This window comes from Protomyctophum bolini (genome assembly GCF_963924005.1).
Source record: "Protomyctophum bolini genome assembly, chromosome: 13".
NCBI lineage: Eukaryota > Metazoa > Chordata > Actinopteri > Myctophiformes > Myctophidae > Protomyctophum > Protomyctophum bolini.
Window position 1 is genome coordinate 17,819,298 of NC_137874.1, and position 21,833 is coordinate 17,841,130.

A 21,833-nucleotide genomic window follows, 5' to 3' on the forward strand; every position below is an offset into this window, starting at 1 on the left:
TAGGTTTAAAGTGTTTTTTTCTCTAACTCTCTCTCTCTCGCACACACACTCTCCCTCTCACAAATACACACTCACAAACATAAACACACACGCACGCACACATGCGCACACGTGCGCACACGTGCGCACACACACAACACTTGTGTTGTGAATGTGTCTTACTATTCGGTGACATCTGTATGTGTAATAAATAGGAACAAGAGTCAGAAGACATGCACACTCAGAACACATGAATGTGGTCATGTGAAGGTGTCATAAAAGCCTCCCCCCAGCCTTTGACACAGCTGTACAGTGAGTCAAAGTATTAGTCACCTACGGTGCCACAGAAACGGCTATAGTTACCTATAAGTCCATGACATCACTCTCCTAAAACTCAAAACCACACAATGTGTCACAGGAAATGCCACAGGACAAGCCCCACGTTGCTCTGATAACACTTACACAGCAGCCAGACAGAAGGCACACAGAACGCGTTACATGTACGGAATAATTAGTTGGCACCATCCATTTCTGTCCACTGACTCCACCTCTCAGAGGTGGGCTGTGGACAGTCCAGAAACCTGCATACCAATGATATCATTGATTCAATGCTTATGGAAATTAGTAATTACAGTCTTTCCTCTTCCTGGAAGGTTATAGCCCACTAAAACAGAAGCCATTGTTCTTCCATCAATTCAATGAACACAGTTGATGTCATTGGTAGGACGTAGAATATAGGATAGCTATAACAGCTTTCTGAACTGCCCACAGACCACAGCCCACCCCTAAGACATAAAGACACAGGCTGCGTCCGAATTGCTAGGGTTGTTCCCTACTCCCTATCCCCCATACGGGGATCCAGACTCTAGTGGACTCTATAGTGATGATTTCGGACAATACTCCCTGTATGGGGAGCACCGACTCTGACGTCAATATCGATAGAGGGCGCTGTAGTTCTGCGGGTTCATGTACTTTTTATTTGCATGAAATCCCCATTAGGTTTTTTCAGATCGCCTCATAAAGAACTGTTTGAAAAATAAACAAATCATCCCGGCCGTTTCACTCATTTGGATATGAAGAATCAACTGACAACAAGAAACCAATCAAAACGCTGCTGCTGAATTTCCGCTAGGAACAGACTATCAAATAAGTGACTGCAGGCTGTCACCTCCCTGCAAGGACAGCTTGTAAAGTTATTTTTAAATTCATGAATGAATAAAGAAAAAATAGGTTAATGAAAATATGTTTGCAGGCATTTAGGCCTATATATCTATGATAAAAAGGTTATTTTAAAATCATAGGCCCATTGTTATGGGCCGATAAATGGGTTATAATTTATCAATAAATTAATATTAGGCTATATCCATTATCCAGCAATATGAAAACAGTGCACAACCTTGACAATAATATGAAAATATCAGCATCACGATTGAATCTTAACCACATGAACCCCCGCTAATCTTGGGGCGGGGGGGATACGGCAAAAATAGCCGATCTATAAGCAACGCGCGACGTCCGTGTTGTGAGCTTGTATACTTTTACTTGGGTACTTTTGGTAAAGAATTACCAAAAGTAGCCGATCTACAAGCTCTGCTCACAATACGGACGTTTGGTGTTAACAGAAACAGCAGTCCAATAAATGACTGCCTACACAATGAAGTTTTAATGCATTTATCGCAATTCAATGAAATAATGTTAGATAGCATATTTTTTTATATATTTTCATGGCAGGAATTAATGAATATTAATAAAACATATGTTCGGACACAATTAATATGTGTCTCACATGCATGTATCCTACGTTTGTGATAAAGAATCTCACAAATATATTCTACAGCAAGCAACTGATTCCTCTCCTAACGTCATGCGCAGGGCCTGGGTGATACAATGAATGAGATTAGTAATACTATTGCAAATGAGTAGATTTATTATAAATAAAATAAAACAATTTCAAATAAATGCACAGATCATTTGTCTCGAGATCTGTAGCTTCGAGATCCGCCAGGGAAGAAAAGAGGGGAAAACGAAAGTACATTTGTGTTGATTTCTTTCGCTGGTACAACTTCTGCATCTTCTGAGTTGGAGCGCAATGAGCGCATGCATGCAGAAGCAGCGCACGTGCGCAAACGCGTGCATGTGCGCTCAAGAGCGAGCTTGCGCAATGCATTATGGGGCAGATTTGCTTCGCTGTGTTTTTGTAGTGACCATCGGATGCTCCCTACAATTCCCGGTGCATTGTGGGATACTTCAGTCCACTACGTTAGGGTGCAAAAATGCTCACTACATATTCGGACACTATAACAAAATGGCGGAACCTCAAAGTAGTGCACTATATGGGGCATAGGGAATGATTTCGGACGCAGCCACAGAGTGAGGCAGACATGGTGCCATGTTTTAGAGAATGTATGTGAGGAAAAGGCTGAACATGGGCAAAGTGTAAGTGTACAAATATAACCAAATGTACCCGTCACATTTTGTACACTCTCAGAGGTACAACGGGCTACATGACTAGTGAGGATTTCACTGTGTATGTATGCACAACGCACCGGAGTGGAATGATGTCATGCTATGTTTATTCTTTTCACACGTGACCTATTGGTACCGTTGGTGACCTTCACACCTTCCGCTGTGACGCAGTGGAGTCAGTCAATGTGTGTGGGAAATGTTAAACCGTTTACCCTTCAGTGCAGTAGCTCGCTCATAGTCAATATTGGAATAACAAAATTACACACAATAACAACTTTACAGAAGTTTACACGTCATTATCTTCTGCATGCAGAATTTTCACATGGCCAACAATCTTTCATATAAAAAAAACAAATGTATCACACTAAATGATATTATGTAGCTCATAGTGAACATTGGATTGCCAAAATAACTTACAGTACACACGTCCAAGGATATTTAAATTGTAATTTCTCATTATTTCCTGCAAGCATATTTTCATTGTTACATGGCCAAAATGTGTTTATATTTTATTCATTTCTATCACATTCAATTTCATGGGTTCATTTCCTAGTACATAATGGATTTGTCATTTGTCGGGTGGATTGATTTGTATCTTTGGTGAGTTTTTATTAATATAATAATTCAATTTTGATTCATATTTATTTTCGCAGTTGGGGACATGTGTTTCGAAGGATGCCAACCCCGCTGCCGAGATCACATGGCAAAAGAACGGGCAGCCATTGGTTGCTGACGGGAAAGGTAAATGACATGACATCCTGTTGACGCGAACACACCCAGGACAGGTCATCGTGATGACACAGTGTCGTAACTTAAGTCACTAAGAGAAAGCCCCTGCGGGTCTGCTAGGGTACTTTCACTGACAACAAGTTGGAACATATCACAGTATCATTCTCTATTGTGTCATCATCATACCTAATGAACTGCCTCTCCTCTTTCATGATGTTAACATGCTACATTTGTATTTTCACCGTTTGAACACATCACAGTTTTGACCTTAACAGTGCTGGCAAAATACAACGTTGCTTTCACATGGAAACCTTGTATGTCTGACACTGTTACCTTTTTCAGCAGTGTTCATTTTGTCCTATTTTAGTCAGCTGAAATTGTTTCGTCTTAGTCAACATATTTTCACTTGTTCTCATTTTGAACACATCACAGTTTGGGTCCAACACTGCGGGCAAAATATAAATATACAAATAAATTTGGCATCTACAATGCGGCATCTGCAAAGCTTAGATACAATACGAGGGATATGTTTAAGTTCAGTTCAGTATAATGTAAAACTGTTCTCACTGTTACGTGTGTGTGTGCGTGTTTGTGCGCGTGTGTGTGTGTTTCTCCCTGTCCACCCATTATTCGGTGCACTCTACAGCCACCATCGTCAGCTCAGCTGTGAAGGTGGACCCCGCCACAGGGCTGACCACCACCTCCTCCTCCCTCCAGTACACGGCCACCAAGGAGGACCTGAGGGCTCGTTTCAGCTGCCTGGCCACGCACACACTGGGCCCCGTGGAGTCTGAGCCACAGACCATTCCCGTTCATTGTAAGTACAATGCTACAGCAGTGTTTCCCAAACAATGGCTCAAAGAAATCCCATTAAAAAACTTGTAAGAAATAGTGGAAATAGCACATCTACAAGCTTACAACGCAACCAATCACAACGGACTGTGACCTTGTAGATCGGTTATTTTGAAAAGGGGCTTTTAAGTTATGACTTTATGATGTATGTTTGTAAATTTGGATCACGGGGAGACACCGTGCCCAGACCCCTGGGCTATAGCACCTCCTTCAGGCTCCATGCCTGTAATGCATTGATACAAAGTAACCTTTTCACACTGTACGAGTGAATGACAAGGACTTTTGATTGAATTTAATTTCAACAAGGTAGAAAACAGATACAGTAAGTGGAACATTCCACAAACTCCTATACTAGTGCGAAATTGCTCATTGCAACAGAATGCCCTCCAGGGTTATACACTGTTTTTAAACACCAATACGTCATTGGAGCACGTCCTAATTTCATTGAGGATCTATTGCCAACAGACTTTATTGACCAAGACCCATTCCAACTGCTCCTAGAAGAGGAATATGTATTTATGGCATAGTTGTCGTAGACAGTACTTACTGCCACTTGGTCCAAGGACAACAGAGCATCACAGCTTCACCGGTGTGTGAATGCAATCGGGCGAGCCAAGACATATCCAAGACATACGATGGGCCAGTAGGCTATTCATATCACTACATGACTTTACATTCGACATTTAATTATAATGTGCATTCAGGCAGCAGAAAGTATTACTGCCTCTGCCTGTAGAAGCTGTATAATGAAATGAAATCTAATCCTGGTTAGAATTTGATGAAAAATTACAGATTGAATCGATGCGCTGCACAGGTGTGTAGTCACACCAGCAGAGAGTCGAAATTCCAGAGGTTATGTCATGCCCAGGTCTCCTGACATCACTATGACATCATCATCCCCATACGTGGGGAAAGCCCGCATATATTCCTTTGAGTCTCCGCTGGTCATCCAATTATTGTCTTAGGAACGGGACTAAAACCATATATGTATTCATGGCTTCATGGGGTGTGCATGTAATTGTTAGAAAATAAGTCATTTTTTGGGGGTGAACTACTCCATTAAGGCATTTGCTCCTCTAGGGCAGGGGTTCCCAACCACTGGTACTAGTACTACTAGTACCACTACTACTAGTACCCCTCTGGTGGTACACAGAGGAGTCTCCCAAAAAAGGAGAAAAAAGACAAAAGTAGAATGAAATATTTATATTACTATAGGTAGTTCTTGACTAAGCAATTGGTTGAAATAGGCTCTCCAGCCATGCTGAAATGAGCATGACAGAAGTTTTATTTGATAGAATAGAAGAGTGTTGTCAGAGCAGCAACATTATTGGCTTAGGAATGGAACAAAAAGGGCAGGTATACGCTTCTGTATTTTAACATCAGTTATTATGGTGGTACTTGGAGAGCCAATAATATCTTCTGAGGTGGTACTTCAGTGTAAAAAGGTTGGGAACCAATGCTCTAGGGAGCATAAGCCATTCCCCACTGTCAGTGTGCCCACTGTCTGACATTTCTGCCTGGACACTTCATTTCCTTTTCCCTGCCTGGGGGATTCCATTTCAGCCTGGGCTTGTCAGGTGTTGGTGTAGTTTGGATGTTGCAAATTCAGAGAGAAATACAAATAAAAACTTAGAGTCACACAAGTTTTACTAAATAAAGCTAATACGTGTGTTAAGAGATGTTACAGCTATACAGAGAAGGTTAGTCTGTCCTTGCTAGTGGGTGTTAGTAGGTTTTTTGCGCAGTGGAGTCTTTATTATGCACAGCCTGGAGAAAGTTTCTATTGATGTAACCTTTTAACCCCACACAACTGGTCTCCTCACGTCAACACAATGGAAATTGTTACATATATTCAAATCAGATTTAGGTTCAACGTTTAGCTTTAAGGCATAAGATGTATTCAAGTTCAAGTTGAATGTGATTAAAGTTACATTTTTAGCTTTCATAGATATGTATCTGGAGCTCTATTTCAGGGATTCTGCACCCGAATGTTTACAGTATATTTTAATTGAAAGGTATTTCTTCTCTTTGGAAAGTAGGGACAGAGAGAGGATCCTCTCTCTGTCCCTATAGGATGTTGATGAAGTAGTCAGAAGGTTAGGCTTTTGTTTTTATAAGTTAGTGAAGTAGATTTGCCTCTTTGCTCATACTGTATGTGGACAATGCAGATGGTGCCTGGCTTGTACCACTGAATGGTAAAGGGATGTATGCTGTTATTGTAAATGTGGAGTCATCATGTTGTATTTGTCTCTTACACTTTTGTCATCAGTGTTGCACCGTAATTGCTGCCAAGTTGTGTCAATAAAGCTCCGGGTATAATTTTTGAAAATGTTCTTGAATTTATGCTTAAACAGATGAGCATAATCTGATTCATAATACATCAGACAAAATAAGTTGCCTATAGAGCGCCGACGTCCTGATGTCACTCGCTCATCCCCTCGATTCCCCTGGTTCACGGAAGTAATTTCTCTATGGAGAATAACATGGGGTCATCTTAATATCGTCCAAAAGTAAACAAGCTGTCTTGGCGTTATTGTCAGGGAGGTGTCTCTGTATCGTTTATGACAGTCAGTCACTCATATATGATACAGTCTGTTTCTAGTGAAAATGCAGTAACAATAGCGTTTTCTCACAGTCAGTTGATTCTTCATATCTATATGAGTGAAGCTGCCTGGATGATCTAAAATCCCCCTATGGGGATTACAATGCAAATAATAAGTACACGAACACGTGGATTTTCACCCTCTACCGATATTGACGTCAGACTTCTGTGCTCTATTGTCACTAAGATGTGTGATTATGTTTCATGCACCTTTAATTTCTAAATGTTTGCCTTTGGAAAAGGACCAATTACAGATTTCCCCGTAGCTATATGTATCACTCGAGTAAGAGTCTTTGTTCAGATGGAACCATGGAAAACAAAAGAAAGTCAACTGCTCCTAACCCCAGGGAAATTAATGCGTGCACAAAATCCTCTTTTATGTGTGCCTGCTCGTTGGCTGAAATCAGAAAACCCATCCATAGTATCTAGCTTCAAGATAGCATACGTACTGTAGAATAGCCTCAATCACATTGGGCAGGAATGCTGCTAGAAGACGTCTGGGATACCAGACCTGTCACTGAGTTTCCTCTGGAAAGTCCCCATAGCAAGGAATCCCAGAGTGGAGAGTATGTGGAGTCACAGGTACAAGTATGGCATGGCATGGTTACAGCACATCAGCACACAACTCTAACAAATTCTTTCTTGGGGGAAATATAGGGAGTTCCAAGTCATTCGTCATCATGAGCAAAAGAGTATTGTCTCTGATAACTCATTATGTCTTTGAAACGCACTGTTGACAACGTCTTTAAGAACAGCCATGTTGAGTTCATGTTTGCGAATTTGCCACACAATTTATATCAGCTCTCATCGTGTCTTTAATTCAGAACACGTGTAGTTCCTCACGCCTGTAGCTGGTAAAATGCCATGCCATAGCTTGTCCTTGGTATAGTCCACAGGTGGTCCAGAATAGGGAGGGTGGTTAATTTAAAAGTGATTCATGTAAAAGTAAGAATAAAGACCCTATCACACAACGATTTTGAGTTCTCTGAGGACCCCCTAGGGGTCCCGGGCCCCCTGTTGAGCACTATTCTATACCAAATCTTTTCACCGAAAATAGCAATCATGCATCTCTCTCTGTCTCTCTCACAACCTTTCCTCAATGGCAGATCCAACAGAGAAGCTGAGCCTAACGGTTCAACCCAGAGGGCCCATCACAGAAGGGGGCAACGTTACATTGAGGTGCCATGCGGACGGCAATCCTCCTCCCAGTAGCTACAACTTCCACCTCAAGGTAGGCAGCCCAAGCCTCCCCCACCCCCGGAGAGCATCACAAATCCCACTGTTAAGTTCTAAATATGTATATATAAACAAATATATAAACATTTTGTCTCCTGTAATGACATGCCTAAAATAGTTACACCAGGTTGTAAGTGGTTAAAGAACTCATTCCCGTGTTCCCTCCGACCCCTTCTTATCCTACCCACCATGCAGGGACAGACGGTTTTGCAAAATTCTAGCAGCTACACCTTGACGGCCGTCACACGGGACAGTGCTGGCGAATACAAGTGTTCGCTGGTTGACAACGAGAAAATGGAAGCCTCACAAAGCATCGCTGTTAGCTGTGAGTATCCCTATGCAAATGTTGAATATTAAAAAACAAGAGGGAAGGACTTCAGAAATCAAACTTCTATCCTGATTTTGCCTTTGCAAGGAGTCAGTAAACACCTCCAGTCTCTCTTCCCCAGCCGTCCCTCGCTAACAGAAAAGTGACTTCAGAAAACTTGTATCCCGAGGTTGCCTTTGCAATGAGCCAACAAACACCTCCAGTCAAGTCTTCCCTGCCCTTCCCTCGCTAACTGAAATTTTCCAACTTTAACAAGGCTTTTTTTTATTGACGGTAAATAAAGTCATGGGAGCACAGTAAAGTAATCACATTTCCAAGCTCTGTTTGGAAGGAGGCAGAGTGAAGTGCGAAGGAGAGAAGGCAGACTGAAGTGCCAGGAGGGAAGAGGGTTAATTAGACATTTCTGACTTCCAACGAGTCAAAGTGACAAAGTGTTTTGGACGGGCAAAGAGCTCGCTGCCTCCGCTCCTAACGGATAGTCCCTCAAGTAATCATCCCTGTCTAACCAGGTGCATGTGTCTGAACCCTCTCAGTTCAAACGGGTCAGAAGATTTGAATAACCTAGATTTAAAATAAATAAATAAATAGGGCTCGCACATTTCCCCTCCAGTAATCACATTGCTGCCTCTGTGTATTCACCCGTCTTCATTTGTGTCCTGTTCCTACGTTCCTAAATTGAGTTTGGTGCATGAAGGAAGGAGAAACAACTCAAATGTACGATGGTGTGTATGTGTGTGTGTGTGTGTGTGTGTGTGTGTGTGTGTGTGCGCGTGCATATGTGCGCGAGCATGTGTGTACATACCTGTGTGCATGTGTGTTCTTACAGTACTGTGCTGTATGTGATTATATGTCGGGTGTGTATATATGTGGGCTGCCATCTATTGTTACTATTGCGTGGGCCACCATCTAGCTGGTTGCCGCACATTGCAACATGCAGTGTTGTTCTTCAAGTTTGCAACACTGTGGCTTTGTTCTAAATTAATTAGCCAGCTGATGATGCTACTCAATATACCATGGGCCTCGATGGCGTCGTAATGGCTGATTTTACACTTGGTTGCATGCTGAAAATAGCCGATCTACAAGCTCACAACCCGCCGACGCGTTGCAAGGTTGTCGATCTGCTATTTTCAGAGAGCAACACCCGAGCGCAGCTAAACACAAAATTACTTGTCTTTTAAATCCATGGGATCTCTTCTCCACCGATGAAATTATCAATACATTTAGTCATAGTTTTGGTCATCATACTGTAGCTTAGTTTTTGTGTAGTTTTTATTTAGTTTTTGTCAGTGAAAAAAGGGTAGTCGATGAACATGTTTCGTCATAGTTTTAGGCGACTAAATCAACACTGCACCACACTGCACCTTCTGAACATCCTGTTTCCTGACCCACTGTTCCCCAGATCTGGACCTGAGCCTGAGCCCCACAGGGAAGGTTCTGAAGAAGGTAAAGGACCCACTGGTGGTGAAGATGAACAAGAACGCTTCAGGCGACGCCAAAGTCACATGGACCAAGGTAAAAGAGGAGGGGGGGAAATAGAATAGCTGCTGTAAGTTGAGTGAAAACGTGTGTGGAAACATGTGTAGAATCCCAAGAGGACTCCATTTTGACACGTGGATCGTGAACACAACATATAATTTAGGAAGGAATAAAACACAAGGTTTCCTCCCAGCGGCATGATGGTAATAATAGGACGTTGAGTGAAACATCCCCATCCCATCCCTGACACCACCGGATTCCTTCCTCCCTTTAAACACGGTTCGGAACAAGAGGAACCTGTTTGACGAGAAGTTGCCTCTTCTTGTCAGCAATATGTGAAAAGACAGTGACCATTAATCATGGGACCTGCAGTGGGATAGCAGCATGTTGATTTTTCCCACATTTCTACTGCACAGTAGGTGCCTCAGGAAATGTAGACATTCACTTGGTCAGGGGTCATCAACGTGTCTCTACACGGATAAAACTCGTACACGGTGTGCGTGGCATGTCTTGTCCATGCCCATGGAACATGTGTGAGTCGTTATTTTGTTCATATAATGTGCGATGAAAGCACTGTACTGTACTGTACTGTACTGTACTGTACTGTACTGTACTGATAAGACAGTCTCCGGATTTTCTTTACAATAGGTGAATGTTAAAATGTGTATATCACTTTGGCATTTGGCAATATGGTACATTAGTAGGCCACTAGTATACATTTAGGGCTAGGTCTGTGTATTACCGTTACAATTATTGAACGTTAATTTTGTAAGTCCATAGCATGTGATGACCCCCGTTACTGGTCCATTTTCTGTCTAAATATTATGTAAATTTGTACTGCAACTCAGACAAAACTATGAGTCTATAAATACGCAAGGAAGAGACAGGGATAACAATTGCATGCAAGCTGCAAGGCATAGAACATGCAAATGTGTTTCCACTCAGGCATTTTGGATGTTTTTTCACCAATCCACATTCAGCTCAGTATTGTACTTCTCGCTCTTAGAATGGTGAGAAGACAGAGGCACCCGTGTTTGGAAAGCTGACCTATGCCCATGCAGGCATGTATGTCTGTGAAGTCTCCATGGCCGGTCTAATGCGTCGCCAGTCCTTTGAACTGGTAGTGGAAGGTGAGTGTGTCCTTATGTGTGTCTACGTGTTCAGCGCGGTTGGATGAGGACCTGATAAACCTACTCAGAGTTTTCTTTTGTGCTTTGTAGAGGTTTCAGTATAGATGTAACAGGCAGTCAGAAAGCTTTCACAGTACCTGTATTCACTTGTCCAAATCCAACTTTATTGTCAGGGGAATTAGAAATTCAACAAAACACACTCTGCCTACATACACTATGTATGCACAATGTACAATAACAATACACGATGATATTACATACAACAATGTGTAGTGCATATGCTGTACAATGTACATGATATGCACGGCATGCCGTTATCTGCTCAGCGACCTGACTGGTCTGGGATTTGATGCTTCGCTATCATTATTTTAGATGGAGGGAGCGAGAACAGAACATGAGCGTGCGGTGGCTAGTGTCCTTAATGATGCTATGGGCTTTCTTTTTGCAGCGAGTGGTGTAAATGTTACAGAATTGTATTAGTTCTGTGCCAATGATTTTTGCTGCTGTACAGTCTACCGTCCTGAGCAGTCAGGTTGCCAGCCAACGAAACCACATGTGTGATACTGCCTGTCAGAACACTCTCAGTGGTAGAGCAAAAGAAACTCTTCAGACGCCTCAGATAGTGCCAGTCTCTGCTGTGCTTTCTCGAGGCAGCAATTAACGCTGGAAGGCCATGCGCGGGTGTCTGAGTCTGAGATCAAGACCAAGCAAACACTGTCATCAATTTCAACAAACGCCCCATTGATAGAAATATGTGATTCCCTCTGATCTTACCAAATCCATCAACATTTAGAGGCTGTTATCATGGCAACAAAATTATTAGATCTATCGAAAGGAACTCAACTTTCCAAAACTAGATATGTGGTGAGCTAATAAATATGCAGGTGCTGTTATGAAACATCATCATACTGTAGATCATTTTCTGTAGACTATTTGCCATCCCACCCAAATTATGGACTGTTTGCAAACAAACTAACAAACTAACTGTGTGTGTGTGTGTGTGTGTGTGTGTGTGTGTGTGTGTGTGTGTGTGTGTGTGTGTGTGTGTGTGTGTGTGTGTGTGTGTGTGTGTGTGTGTGTGTGTGTGTGTGTGTGTGTGTGTGTGTGTGTGTGTGTGTGTGTGTGTGTGTGTGTGTGTGTGTGTGTGCGTGCGTGCGTGCGTGCGTGCGTGCGTGTGTGTGTGTATTCAAAATGTGCATGCCTGTGTGAAAATAAAGCCTATTAGTGTAATCTAATATCTATCTATCTATCTATCTATCTATCTATCTATCTATCTATCACAACCATCACATGCACACAGTGTGCAGCAGCATGTTGTGTGATGTCAGGTATCACATATGACTGTATCGGTAATGCATATGGCTGACATGGTGATGTGGTTCCATTAGGTACACCAGTGATCACCGGTCTGAACAAACACAGAGCAGACAACAACCAGCACAAAGTCCTGACCTGCGACGCGGAGGCAGTCCCGGAACCCATCTTCAGTTGGAACGTCAACGGCACAAATGTAGGTACAAATGTAGGTATAAATGTTGGTACAAATGTGGGTTTTATGGTAAATGAACGCCCTACTTGATCATGCTACACCGTCACACAAAAGTATAAAAATAGCAGATATACAAGCTCGAGATTTGAGCTTGTAAGTCTGCTATAGTTTACTATTTTTTTATTTTAATCCTGAAAATGAATAGTTTTGGGTGAGGTTTCCACCCGACAGAGACCAAATGTAGGTGCAGAGTGGTTAGTGTGCGTGTGTGTGTGTGCGTGTGTGTGTGTGTGTGTGTGTGTGTGTGTATGTATTTTGGGTCTGACTTGTGGTGACTTGTGCTTGTGCTTACTCCATCGTACTATGGTGTCGTGTGAGAAAAATAACCGATGTACAACTACAGTACAAGCTCCACAACTACAGTACAACTACAGTACAACTACAGTACAAGCTCCACAACTACAGTACAACTACAGTACAACTACAGTACAACTACAGTACAAGCTCCACAACTACAGTACAACTACAGTACAAGCTCCACAACTACAGTACAACTACAGTACAAGCTCCACAACTGTACTCTACAAGGTATAAATTGGGCTTAATATAGTTTCACTCATCGCGAGTGAAATTAGGGTCTGAATTAGGCTGCTTAATTAGTAGTAGTGTATACAGTATAGCTTTACTAAAACCCATTACGGCACACAAGCATAAGGTGAGAATTTGAATTTAATGTAGTGGTTGTATAATGTGCAGTCTTGGTAGTATAATGACTCTGCTCTGTTTGGATGCAGGAGGTATGGAATCAGCACAGACATGCCGTAGATAAATATACACACACATCGTCGCATCTATAAAATGCCCACAAGGATGCATAAATGTGCAGAAACAGTACAGACGTGGGTTGGTTATTGTAAAATGGGGGCAGCCACACGAGGCGACTGAGGACAGCAAAAGTGGTTAAGTCTGCCGTAATTGAAATGTTTTTTTTGGTTTCCTTTTAGCGCCCCGGGAGTTGGCCTCATCCCTGCGATTAAATTAAAATAGCATTGTTATTGAGTTTCTCAGTCAATTCCATCATTTTGGGGCTGCTTCTGTTATACTTGATTGTTGTTAGATACACTGTAGGGTGTTGAGAGTGAAAGTTTCCGCATACAGCATCTCATTCTTTTGGAACCTCCAGTGGGTATACTGACATAGTTTTGGGCGGTTTCTAATCTGTCCATGGAAGGATGGATTCTTGTGCGGTTTATTAGGCAGTTGGTTTTAAAACTGAGTCAAAACAAAAGCAGGAGAAACTGTGTGGGAACTAAGCAGCTGTAAGTTGTGATTCTTTACATTAGGTAGGTGAGAGATAAGCATAAGGATTTTTTAGAAAGCAAACTATATATGGGTTCAGTTTGCAAAGCATCAGACTACAGATGTTCATGCTGTGAAGTCATGAAAATCATGAATGATTCAGGGGAGTTGAGGAAGTAGGCCAGCTCAGATCTGTGATCTACTGCAAGACTAATAAACTCTGGCTAACATCATAATCCACTAAGGTTGCACTAGGTGGTCATAAGCATATTGGTATGCCCTAAACAGATTGAAATGATACACACAGCATTCCGTTATGAGAAGAACCATATTAACCCATTAAGACATGAGGCCCATTCTACAAATGCCTTCTAAAGTTCTCTTACCGTTTTGTGCCAGGGACCCCCAGAAGAGAAGATTTGTGTTAAAAAATGCAAGATTATTTAAAACGCCTTAAAGAAATAAATCGAAAATAGCAGATGTACAAGCTCGCAGTACGCCAAAATCTAAAATGAAACGGATGGTTACCCGGTTTTAATGGCTTAAGAAAGGAAATACTACTGCTACTGCTTGCATGAGCACCACAACACAAGGGACACAACATAGTGCAATAAATAAAGGCTTTAATTAAATACCAAATGAAGAAGATTATACTCAAAGCAAATGAAGGTGTTACTGCTGCAGGGAGAGAGAATTAACCACTCGAACCCCAGTATGCCTGCCTGCCTATTTATTTATTTGTTTATTTCACAAGCCTGTGAGCTTGTAGCTATTTTTCGCAAAGAGATCTGAAATGGATGGTAAAAAGCGGTCCAAATATAGCCGTAAGTAGTAAAGTACAAGTACAGTTCCAGATAATGACATGTTGGGTATCATGGTCAGTATCATGGTCAGTATCATGCATCAGCATCATGTCATCTTAAGTATCATCGTTAGTCATGGTCAGTCAGTATCGGCTTCCCAAATGATTACTTCATCAATGCAAAATTGATTACAGACTAGTTGATTAAACCAATGTAACTAAGGATTTCAAAACTGCCCTGAACACATCAAAACATCGACGACAGTCACAGATAAATATATCCATAATGACCTGTCCAAATGACACACTTTGTTCTAAAACCTCAAGGTTTCTGATTTGATATGCTTCAGGTGTACTGAGAGGGGGGGGGCCCTGTACTATATTTTCTCCAATGTTATAAAACATTTTAGTCTCTTTCTTCCGAACTGGCCTGCATAATATATAATTATTGTTTGTTTCAGTATTTCCCCTTATGTACTTTTTTTTTTTTTTCTCCAATGTGACATTACCACTAAGATGTTCAAACACGTTCTGCACGATTTACTTAATTATCTACATGTGCGCTTTGTCAGAACCATATGGCACCTGAGGTCATGTCTTTGCTTGTGCGGCCACAATTAGCAAACATTATTTTCCGTCTCTCCAGATTTGGTTTGTGGTTAGGCTACAGTTGTGGAGTACGAGGCAGTTTGTTTAATTCTGTTTTCAGAAGGGGTTCCTATTGTCACTGTCAGTTGCCGCTGGCATAATAGCAGAGTTCAGCGTCCTGTCAGATGTTGACATTTGGAATCTTTGCCTTCCATTATCGGTCTTGTCCCCCAACCTCCATGCCATCTCAAACCTGACAAACTAATTGTTTGTTTTGCTTCTTTCTGCAGGAGGAGAGTTCCTACAATGAAAAGAATGGCAAGGCCACCCACAAGATCACTGTGGTGCCCAGAGCCAACCTGACCGTTACCTGCAGTGTGAGCAACAAGCTGGGAGACGATTCCAAGACTATCAATGTGTCCTCCTGTAAGTCCTCAGACTACCTCCCTGTGCTAGTAACCAACAGGCTAGTGTCAGCTCACTGTGCTAGTAACCAACAGGCTAGTGTCCGCTCACTGTGCTAGTAACCAACAGGCTACTAGCTCACTGTGCTAGTAACCAACAGGCTAGTCCAGCTCACTGTGCTAGCAACCAACAGGCTAGTCCAGCTCACTGTGCTAGTAACCAACAGGCTAGTCCAGCTCACTGTGCTAGTAACCAACAGGCTAGTGTCAGCTCACTGTGCTAGTAACCAACAGGCTAGTGTCAGCTCACTGTGCTAGTAACCAACAGGCTAGTGTCAGCTCACTGTGCTAGTAACCAACAGGCTAGTGTCAGCTCACTGTGCTAGTGAGCTGCTGAGGATTTATAATTATTCCGGTGTAATCTCTGGTCCTTCTATCTACCAGAGCCTAGGTCAAGGTTAATCCTACAGATAATGGCATAATTGTCATTGTAATCCCCCCCGATGGCATCATCTGGCATATCAAAGCTCAGTTATAAATCAGTTATGGGTTATAGAGATCTGAGAACGCTGTTGCTGATTAATGTTCCTTCCATCTGTCTTGTCTACTCTTGTTCACGCCTTCAGGCCCGCGCAGAATGTCGGTCAATGACCATGTGCTGTGATACAGGCCTAATGGTGTTATTTATGGCATTTACAGGATCGCATTCTCTTTGATACAGGTATCGGGTATGTTGTTGACAGACAGGTACATTCTGTTAATCTGAAGACATTGTCCCCTGTGGCGAGTGTTGTCATATCTGCTCTCTGCATTGAAATAGCTCTGCTTCTATTTTAGATTTTAGGACTTTGAATTAAAAGAAATTACTTGCATGATACATTTAATTATGCCTCACCACTGAACCTGGCCACTGAACAAAGACAGTGTCGTAACGAGTTGTAGTGTATTCTCTGACCACCAGTAGTAGGGTACAGTAGTTTTACGTTGCAACAACCCGACTATGCAGTGTGAAATTACGGGCATACTGCAGAACAGAATTGGAGGAACATTAATGAGTCAGAGTCAGTACAGATATTTTCCATTAAATGTGCTATAATATGGAGTCTTGTCATGTATAGGGTTCTCCGTATAGAGATATGGCAATATTCTTTTAGGACTATCCAATATTTTAGCCCAGTTATTTTGGCGAGAGTGTGCAATAATAATATAAGGCTTTTGTTATCTTTGCATGGTTGCACAGTACAGAAGGCATTCACTTTGTGGAAGATGTCACAACAGATTGTTGTCGTTGTTTATTTGTAAAGGCTGGACTTCCCTATATTGACACCAGAACCATGAACTGTGGAGAGACCATACTTTTGTGTTTTCTTTATTGTAGCGAATTTCATTTGATGGTAAACGGAATTATGTTTTAATTACACCGATGCTAAGTGACAAAAGGAAAGATCATGGTGAAAATGCGACATTAACATATTTCCATTTCATGCATCTCCCCCACGCCCTGGCATTGCATTACCTCTTCATCCCGTCTTTCTTTCTGGCTGTGATAACCCTTGGTGCGTTTGTCTTCCTTCCTTCCTTCAAACCTCCCTCCCGGTCTTGACTAGACCCTTGTTCTTGTTAGTCAGGGTGCTAAATCAGAGCATCAAAGGGCCTACTGTTCTGTACAGTCCCTGCAGTCTCCTAAAGACGCACACGGTCAACATGTTACTTCCCAACTCGGTAACTTTATGTTCATGAAAAGTGCATTCAAATTGATTTTATTTCTCAAAAACATCACTGCTTGAGACATGCACTAAATAGTTGCTCTGAGGATATTGATGTGCTCCCAAGTTGCTGACTCTGAACGTGCATGTTGTGAGGCACGACCAGAAAACATGATTCGATTTGATTAGATTCTGAGTGGCTGTGAACGACGACTGGGCTTTCCCCGCTGTTCTTGAGAACTGATTAGCACCGGCTGGCTTTCTGCTTTACTTTGACAAGCACGCGGGCTAATATTGCAGTACTTCCACTTTTACGTTTATTTTCTATTCCTTCTAATTTTTGTTATGTTTAATTTCAGTATTTAAGGACGAGCCGCCAAAGGAAAGGGAAGGTAAGATTTTGTTTTTCATTTGAGAATTTATTATTTTATTTATTTGCTCTCTAGAATGGCAAGGGCCTCAGAGTGAGATAACGGCTACGTAGTACGTATTAGGAAGTGTACCGCAGGGAGTTGCATTCATAATCATCCACATTCCAATCCTGTACACACCACCCAGCCCACATGCCATCTCCTGACATGGAAGACAATACTGCCCTTCCATGGGAGCTTTTAATCTCATCCTGGCTTTGCCATCCACATAGATTTCTAAAGACTGGTTTATCATACAAGGGAGCTCTCAAAGCATCGCTCTGTGTGTGTGTGTGAGTGCATGTGCGCGTACGTGCGTGCGTGCGTATCTATTGTTGTCTCAGTGAATGAGCTCAGCATTGTTGTGTTCCAGGGTCCTCGGATGACAGTGGGGACCAGGCCAAGCTCATAGTTGGCATTGTGGTGGGGCTGATCATCGCTGCGGCGGTTGTGGCGCTGGTCTACTGGCTCTACATGAAGAGAAGACAAGGAACCTGGAAGACCGGCGAGAAGGAGACGGGCACGTCTGAAGAGAGCAAAAAGCTAGAGGAGAACAACCACACCGTTTAAAAGGCAGCTGCGCTGTACTTGGGGATGAAAAAGGTACGGGGAGTGATGAAGGCTAAAATCACACACTATGTAAAGCGTGTGCACACACCAGGGTTTGTATTTTCTGGGCGGATCTTTTGATACCACTCTGTGGTCATTCAGATTTATGGCCGGCGGGGATACTGCATGTTTTATCCCTGCTTCTCGTCAAACTGAATTAAATACATGCATTTCCTTTCTGGAAATGTAGACGGTCTGTGTTTGATGTCACAATTGAATAAAAAACATTATTGTTAAAGGAGCACTCAACCTTATCTTCATTCATATCCGTACTAATGCTCATTATGAGATGGAAGCATTTCTGTCTAGTCGCTCTGTGTTGTTATTGCTGGGCTATGGACAGTTCAGAAACCTACCCAGTGCCACCGACGGGGATTCAATTAAAACATATATTTTTTTGGCTGGCATTCCTAATTTGGGCATTTTTTACATCAAACATTTGTTTTCCTATCTACAAGCTCACAAAGCGTCACAATGTTATGCACTGTGATGCACTGTGAGCTTGTAGGTGTGCTATTTTACCTATTTGTTATATGTAAGTATAGCCTACTACACTACAGTATAGGGTTGATAATGGTTACGAAAAAATGTCCTCCCCTCAGTTTTTTTCTCTTCGAGCCCTGGCGCACGCATGCACACACGTTGGATCACAATACATGTTTCTGTGGCTGGCAGGGATATTGTAAGATATTAGTTTGCTTTGAAAATGTACTCTCAAGATACAAAGTCGTTAATCAAACAGACAATGTTAAGAGTTAAACTCAACGCAACGTTAATGCAAGCATTTCTTTCTTCTTCTTTTCCTTTCTTTTGACACAGAAGCAGTTGAACGAGGCCTTGACACGCCAAAAATGAAGACTCCCAAACGACTGCTGACAACTTCCATCAGGCTCCACGTGAGCAGCACACAATCACAGAGTAATGTTGTAACAGGATGTGCCTACAGCTGACGTGTAGGCTGCACTGTGGCCATGCCTCATGCTATTGTGTCATTTTATGTTTTGTGTTCCTGGTGAATGCTCTTTGGTTTTGTTTCGTCTTGTTTGGTTTGAGTCAATCTGTGAGGCCATGTGGTGGGATTTGGCTCTTCGTACGTGTTTGTTTTGTATTGTTTTGTTCTGTTTTGTTTTGTTCAGTTCTTCATTTTCCCTGCAAGAATGTCAATAATACAACTTCTTTAGGTCTGTGTAACAATTCATCGTGTGCCCATGGATGAGCATGCTGATTTTATTGCGCTGTGTGGAATAGCCTTCATTTGGCTGTGCTCAGTGAAAAAGACACTTCATTGCTGTTTCTGCAGTCAATAACGCCCTCCAAGTTAGCTAAGACTCCCAAGGCAGTGAGGAATGATTATAACAGTCGTTGATAATAATCTGTGTACTGCACCATCAAAACCCCTGTATTATTATTTTCTTGAGTTTCTTACAGGGGATAGTTTTAGGCCGCAAACGTTTTTGGTTTTTTGTAATGCATGACACAAGCAGCATACCGTAACTGTGATCCGTAACTGTCCTTGATTCAAAAAACAACGTGTCATGTTTCCGCAAAAGAAAAAAGCAGTTGTGTAGATGTAGATTGTAAGCTGACAGCGCATTGCAGTACACCCACTCACTTGATTATGTAAATCGTAGACGTTCTTCCACTTTAAGTATAATTCACTACAGTTCTTCATTAAACTTTAACTGTCAGTTTATTCACTTTCCCAAGGGTTTCCTTTTTGCTTGATTTAGGCTCTAAATCTATTGGATGTGAAAAGGCAAGCAGTTATCAGGAATGTGCAAAAAGAAAAAAGTATTTGCAGTTAGTAATGAATGTGCGGCCATCTTGTTGTATACAACTTTGATACCCTGGCCTTGGGCTAAGACACTGTGTGATTTGTGCATCTGAAGTTAAGCTAGTTTAAGACTGAAAGTACGTTATTGCCTTCACCTTCCCACATCGTTTGTTCTAGTGTTCCTCTCCTGTTATGCCATCCTTTATAGGTAATGACCACTCAGTCAAAGCGCCATATTCATACATCACTGCATGACTGTGTCGGTCGCTTGAGCGCCACACGCTGTTAGCTCAGCAAGCGACACCATCGTGCTATAGAGTATAAATTTGGCTTAAGAGTAGATGTTTATCTTTTTTTCCTCGGAGTACCTCTACTCCAAATGTACCGGGGTCTGAATGTCCTAAAATCTTTGTGTTTTTTATTATATTTATATTCCGAGTGAAACCTACCAGGATAGCTGTGCTACAGCATGCTAGATGATCGTTTTTTTATTTTTTATTTTACAGCCTCGTTGAAAGGCATCATCTAAGTATTGAAAAGGTACTGTATGGTAGGAGAGTTACATGGGGGTGAATAAGGCGATACAGTGTCTGTGTGTTCTTTGCTGTATTATATATATTTTTTGTTTTGTTTAAATGGTCTGAAGGATAAAGCCCAATTTAAACTTCGTCGTATGAATGTCGCCGGCAGAAATGACAGATTTTCAACGGAACATTTTAAAATAGGTTACTAGTCGTACACGTACAACAAAGTCTAAATTAGCCATCAGTCATGTTGAAGACAGCGACTGATTGGGAAAATGAGGCCATATCTGCATATGGATGGCGGCCCTCTGGTGCACCAAAAATAGCCGATCTACAAGCTCGCAACTCAGCGCGTCCGCGGTGCGTTGTGAGCATGTGGATGTTCGGCATGCGACACAGTCGTACGATGGAGCATAAATTAGGCATAATGGAGTATTCTGCCCTGTCTGTTCCCCCATGCCGGGCAATGCCCCGATGTCCCACCAAAGAGAATGCACAGGGAACAGATAGGACAGGATTTACCAGTGTTCCGTTGGTAGCCCAGCAGTGCACACAGCCTTATATGGCAGGGGGTCCTCGAGATGCAAAGTTGAACTTGAATATTTGAAATCTTCTTGGAACAGATTTATGATCGCTATGTTTTAGTCTTATGGCAGACAACGGCCGTCCACAGTCTCAATTACAGTTCGGGTTACTGAAACCGGCGTCTCTCCAAACACTATTATTCATGATAATACTAGTTGAATTACGCGGTATGTCTGAGTGCAGTGGTTCTCAAAGTGGAGTCTAGGAACCCCAGGGGTCCTTGCGGGGGTCCCAGGTGGCCCCCAGCTAAATGATTGCTAGTTAGGAACTAAATGGTTAGTAAGAGTGTATATATGGAACCAGTTAAATTTGTACACCCATCAGCGTTACATGAACAGAGACAAAGGTGTTGTTGCCCGATTCATTGTACTGTGGAATGGCTAATAAAAAACATAGATAAATAAATAGAATGGCACACAAGCAGGAAGTGGGCATCTCTGTCTGCCTGGTCGATTGTGTCCTCATGCCTTTTGTTCCTTTTCAAATAATCAGGTCAGCAGTGAAACCAAAGAGTGTAAGACGAGAAGGCCATAGTACTACTGTAAATACAGAACTTTTGTTTTTGTACTGTTGTTGACAATAAAGTGTACATTTTGAAAAAACATTCTCATTGAAACATCTTGTTCAATTGTCTCCTTTTTTATTTTTATTTTTTACTAAATACACATACTGTATACAGTATTTCACATTTTCCTATCAATTACTCACCCCAATTGAGGCAAATTAAATAGGAGGGCAGATCGAGGCTAAGATTAACGAGAGCAACAGTAAACATCCACCTAGCCCTGGACAGTAGTAGTCCTCCATCTCCTCCCAGTGATTTACACACAGTTCTTTAGGAATTC

General features: G+C 42.0%; 1 protein-coding gene across 2 annotated transcripts in view; it reads left to right on the top strand.

Annotated features, from left to right (window-relative positions):
- Positions 1-21,584, top strand: part of alcama (activated leukocyte cell adhesion molecule a) — a 74,398-nt gene extending 52,814 nt beyond the window's left edge. Inside the window, exons 5-15 of one of the 2 annotated variants that reach the window (XM_080780015.1) lie at positions 3,099-3,186; positions 3,821-3,991; positions 7,735-7,859; positions 8,060-8,189; positions 9,592-9,704; positions 10,675-10,798; positions 12,187-12,308; positions 15,267-15,402; positions 17,446-17,478; positions 17,870-18,099; positions 18,925-21,584. In XM_080780015.1, coding sequence (XP_080636141.1) covers positions 3,099-3,186; positions 3,821-3,991; positions 7,735-7,859; positions 8,060-8,189; positions 9,592-9,704; positions 10,675-10,798; positions 12,187-12,308; positions 15,267-15,402; positions 17,446-17,478; positions 17,870-18,066 — 1,239 coding nt within the window. In that variant the 3' untranslated portion in view covers positions 18,067-18,099; positions 18,925-21,584. The remainder of the gene's footprint in view (positions 1-3,098; positions 3,187-3,820; positions 3,992-7,734; positions 7,860-8,059; positions 8,190-9,591; positions 9,705-10,674; positions 10,799-12,186; positions 12,309-15,266; positions 15,403-17,445; positions 17,479-17,869; positions 18,100-18,924) is intronic. The other variant, XM_080780016.1, reaches the window with a different exon arrangement.
- The last annotated feature ends 249 nt before the right edge of the window (positions 21,585-21,833 follow it).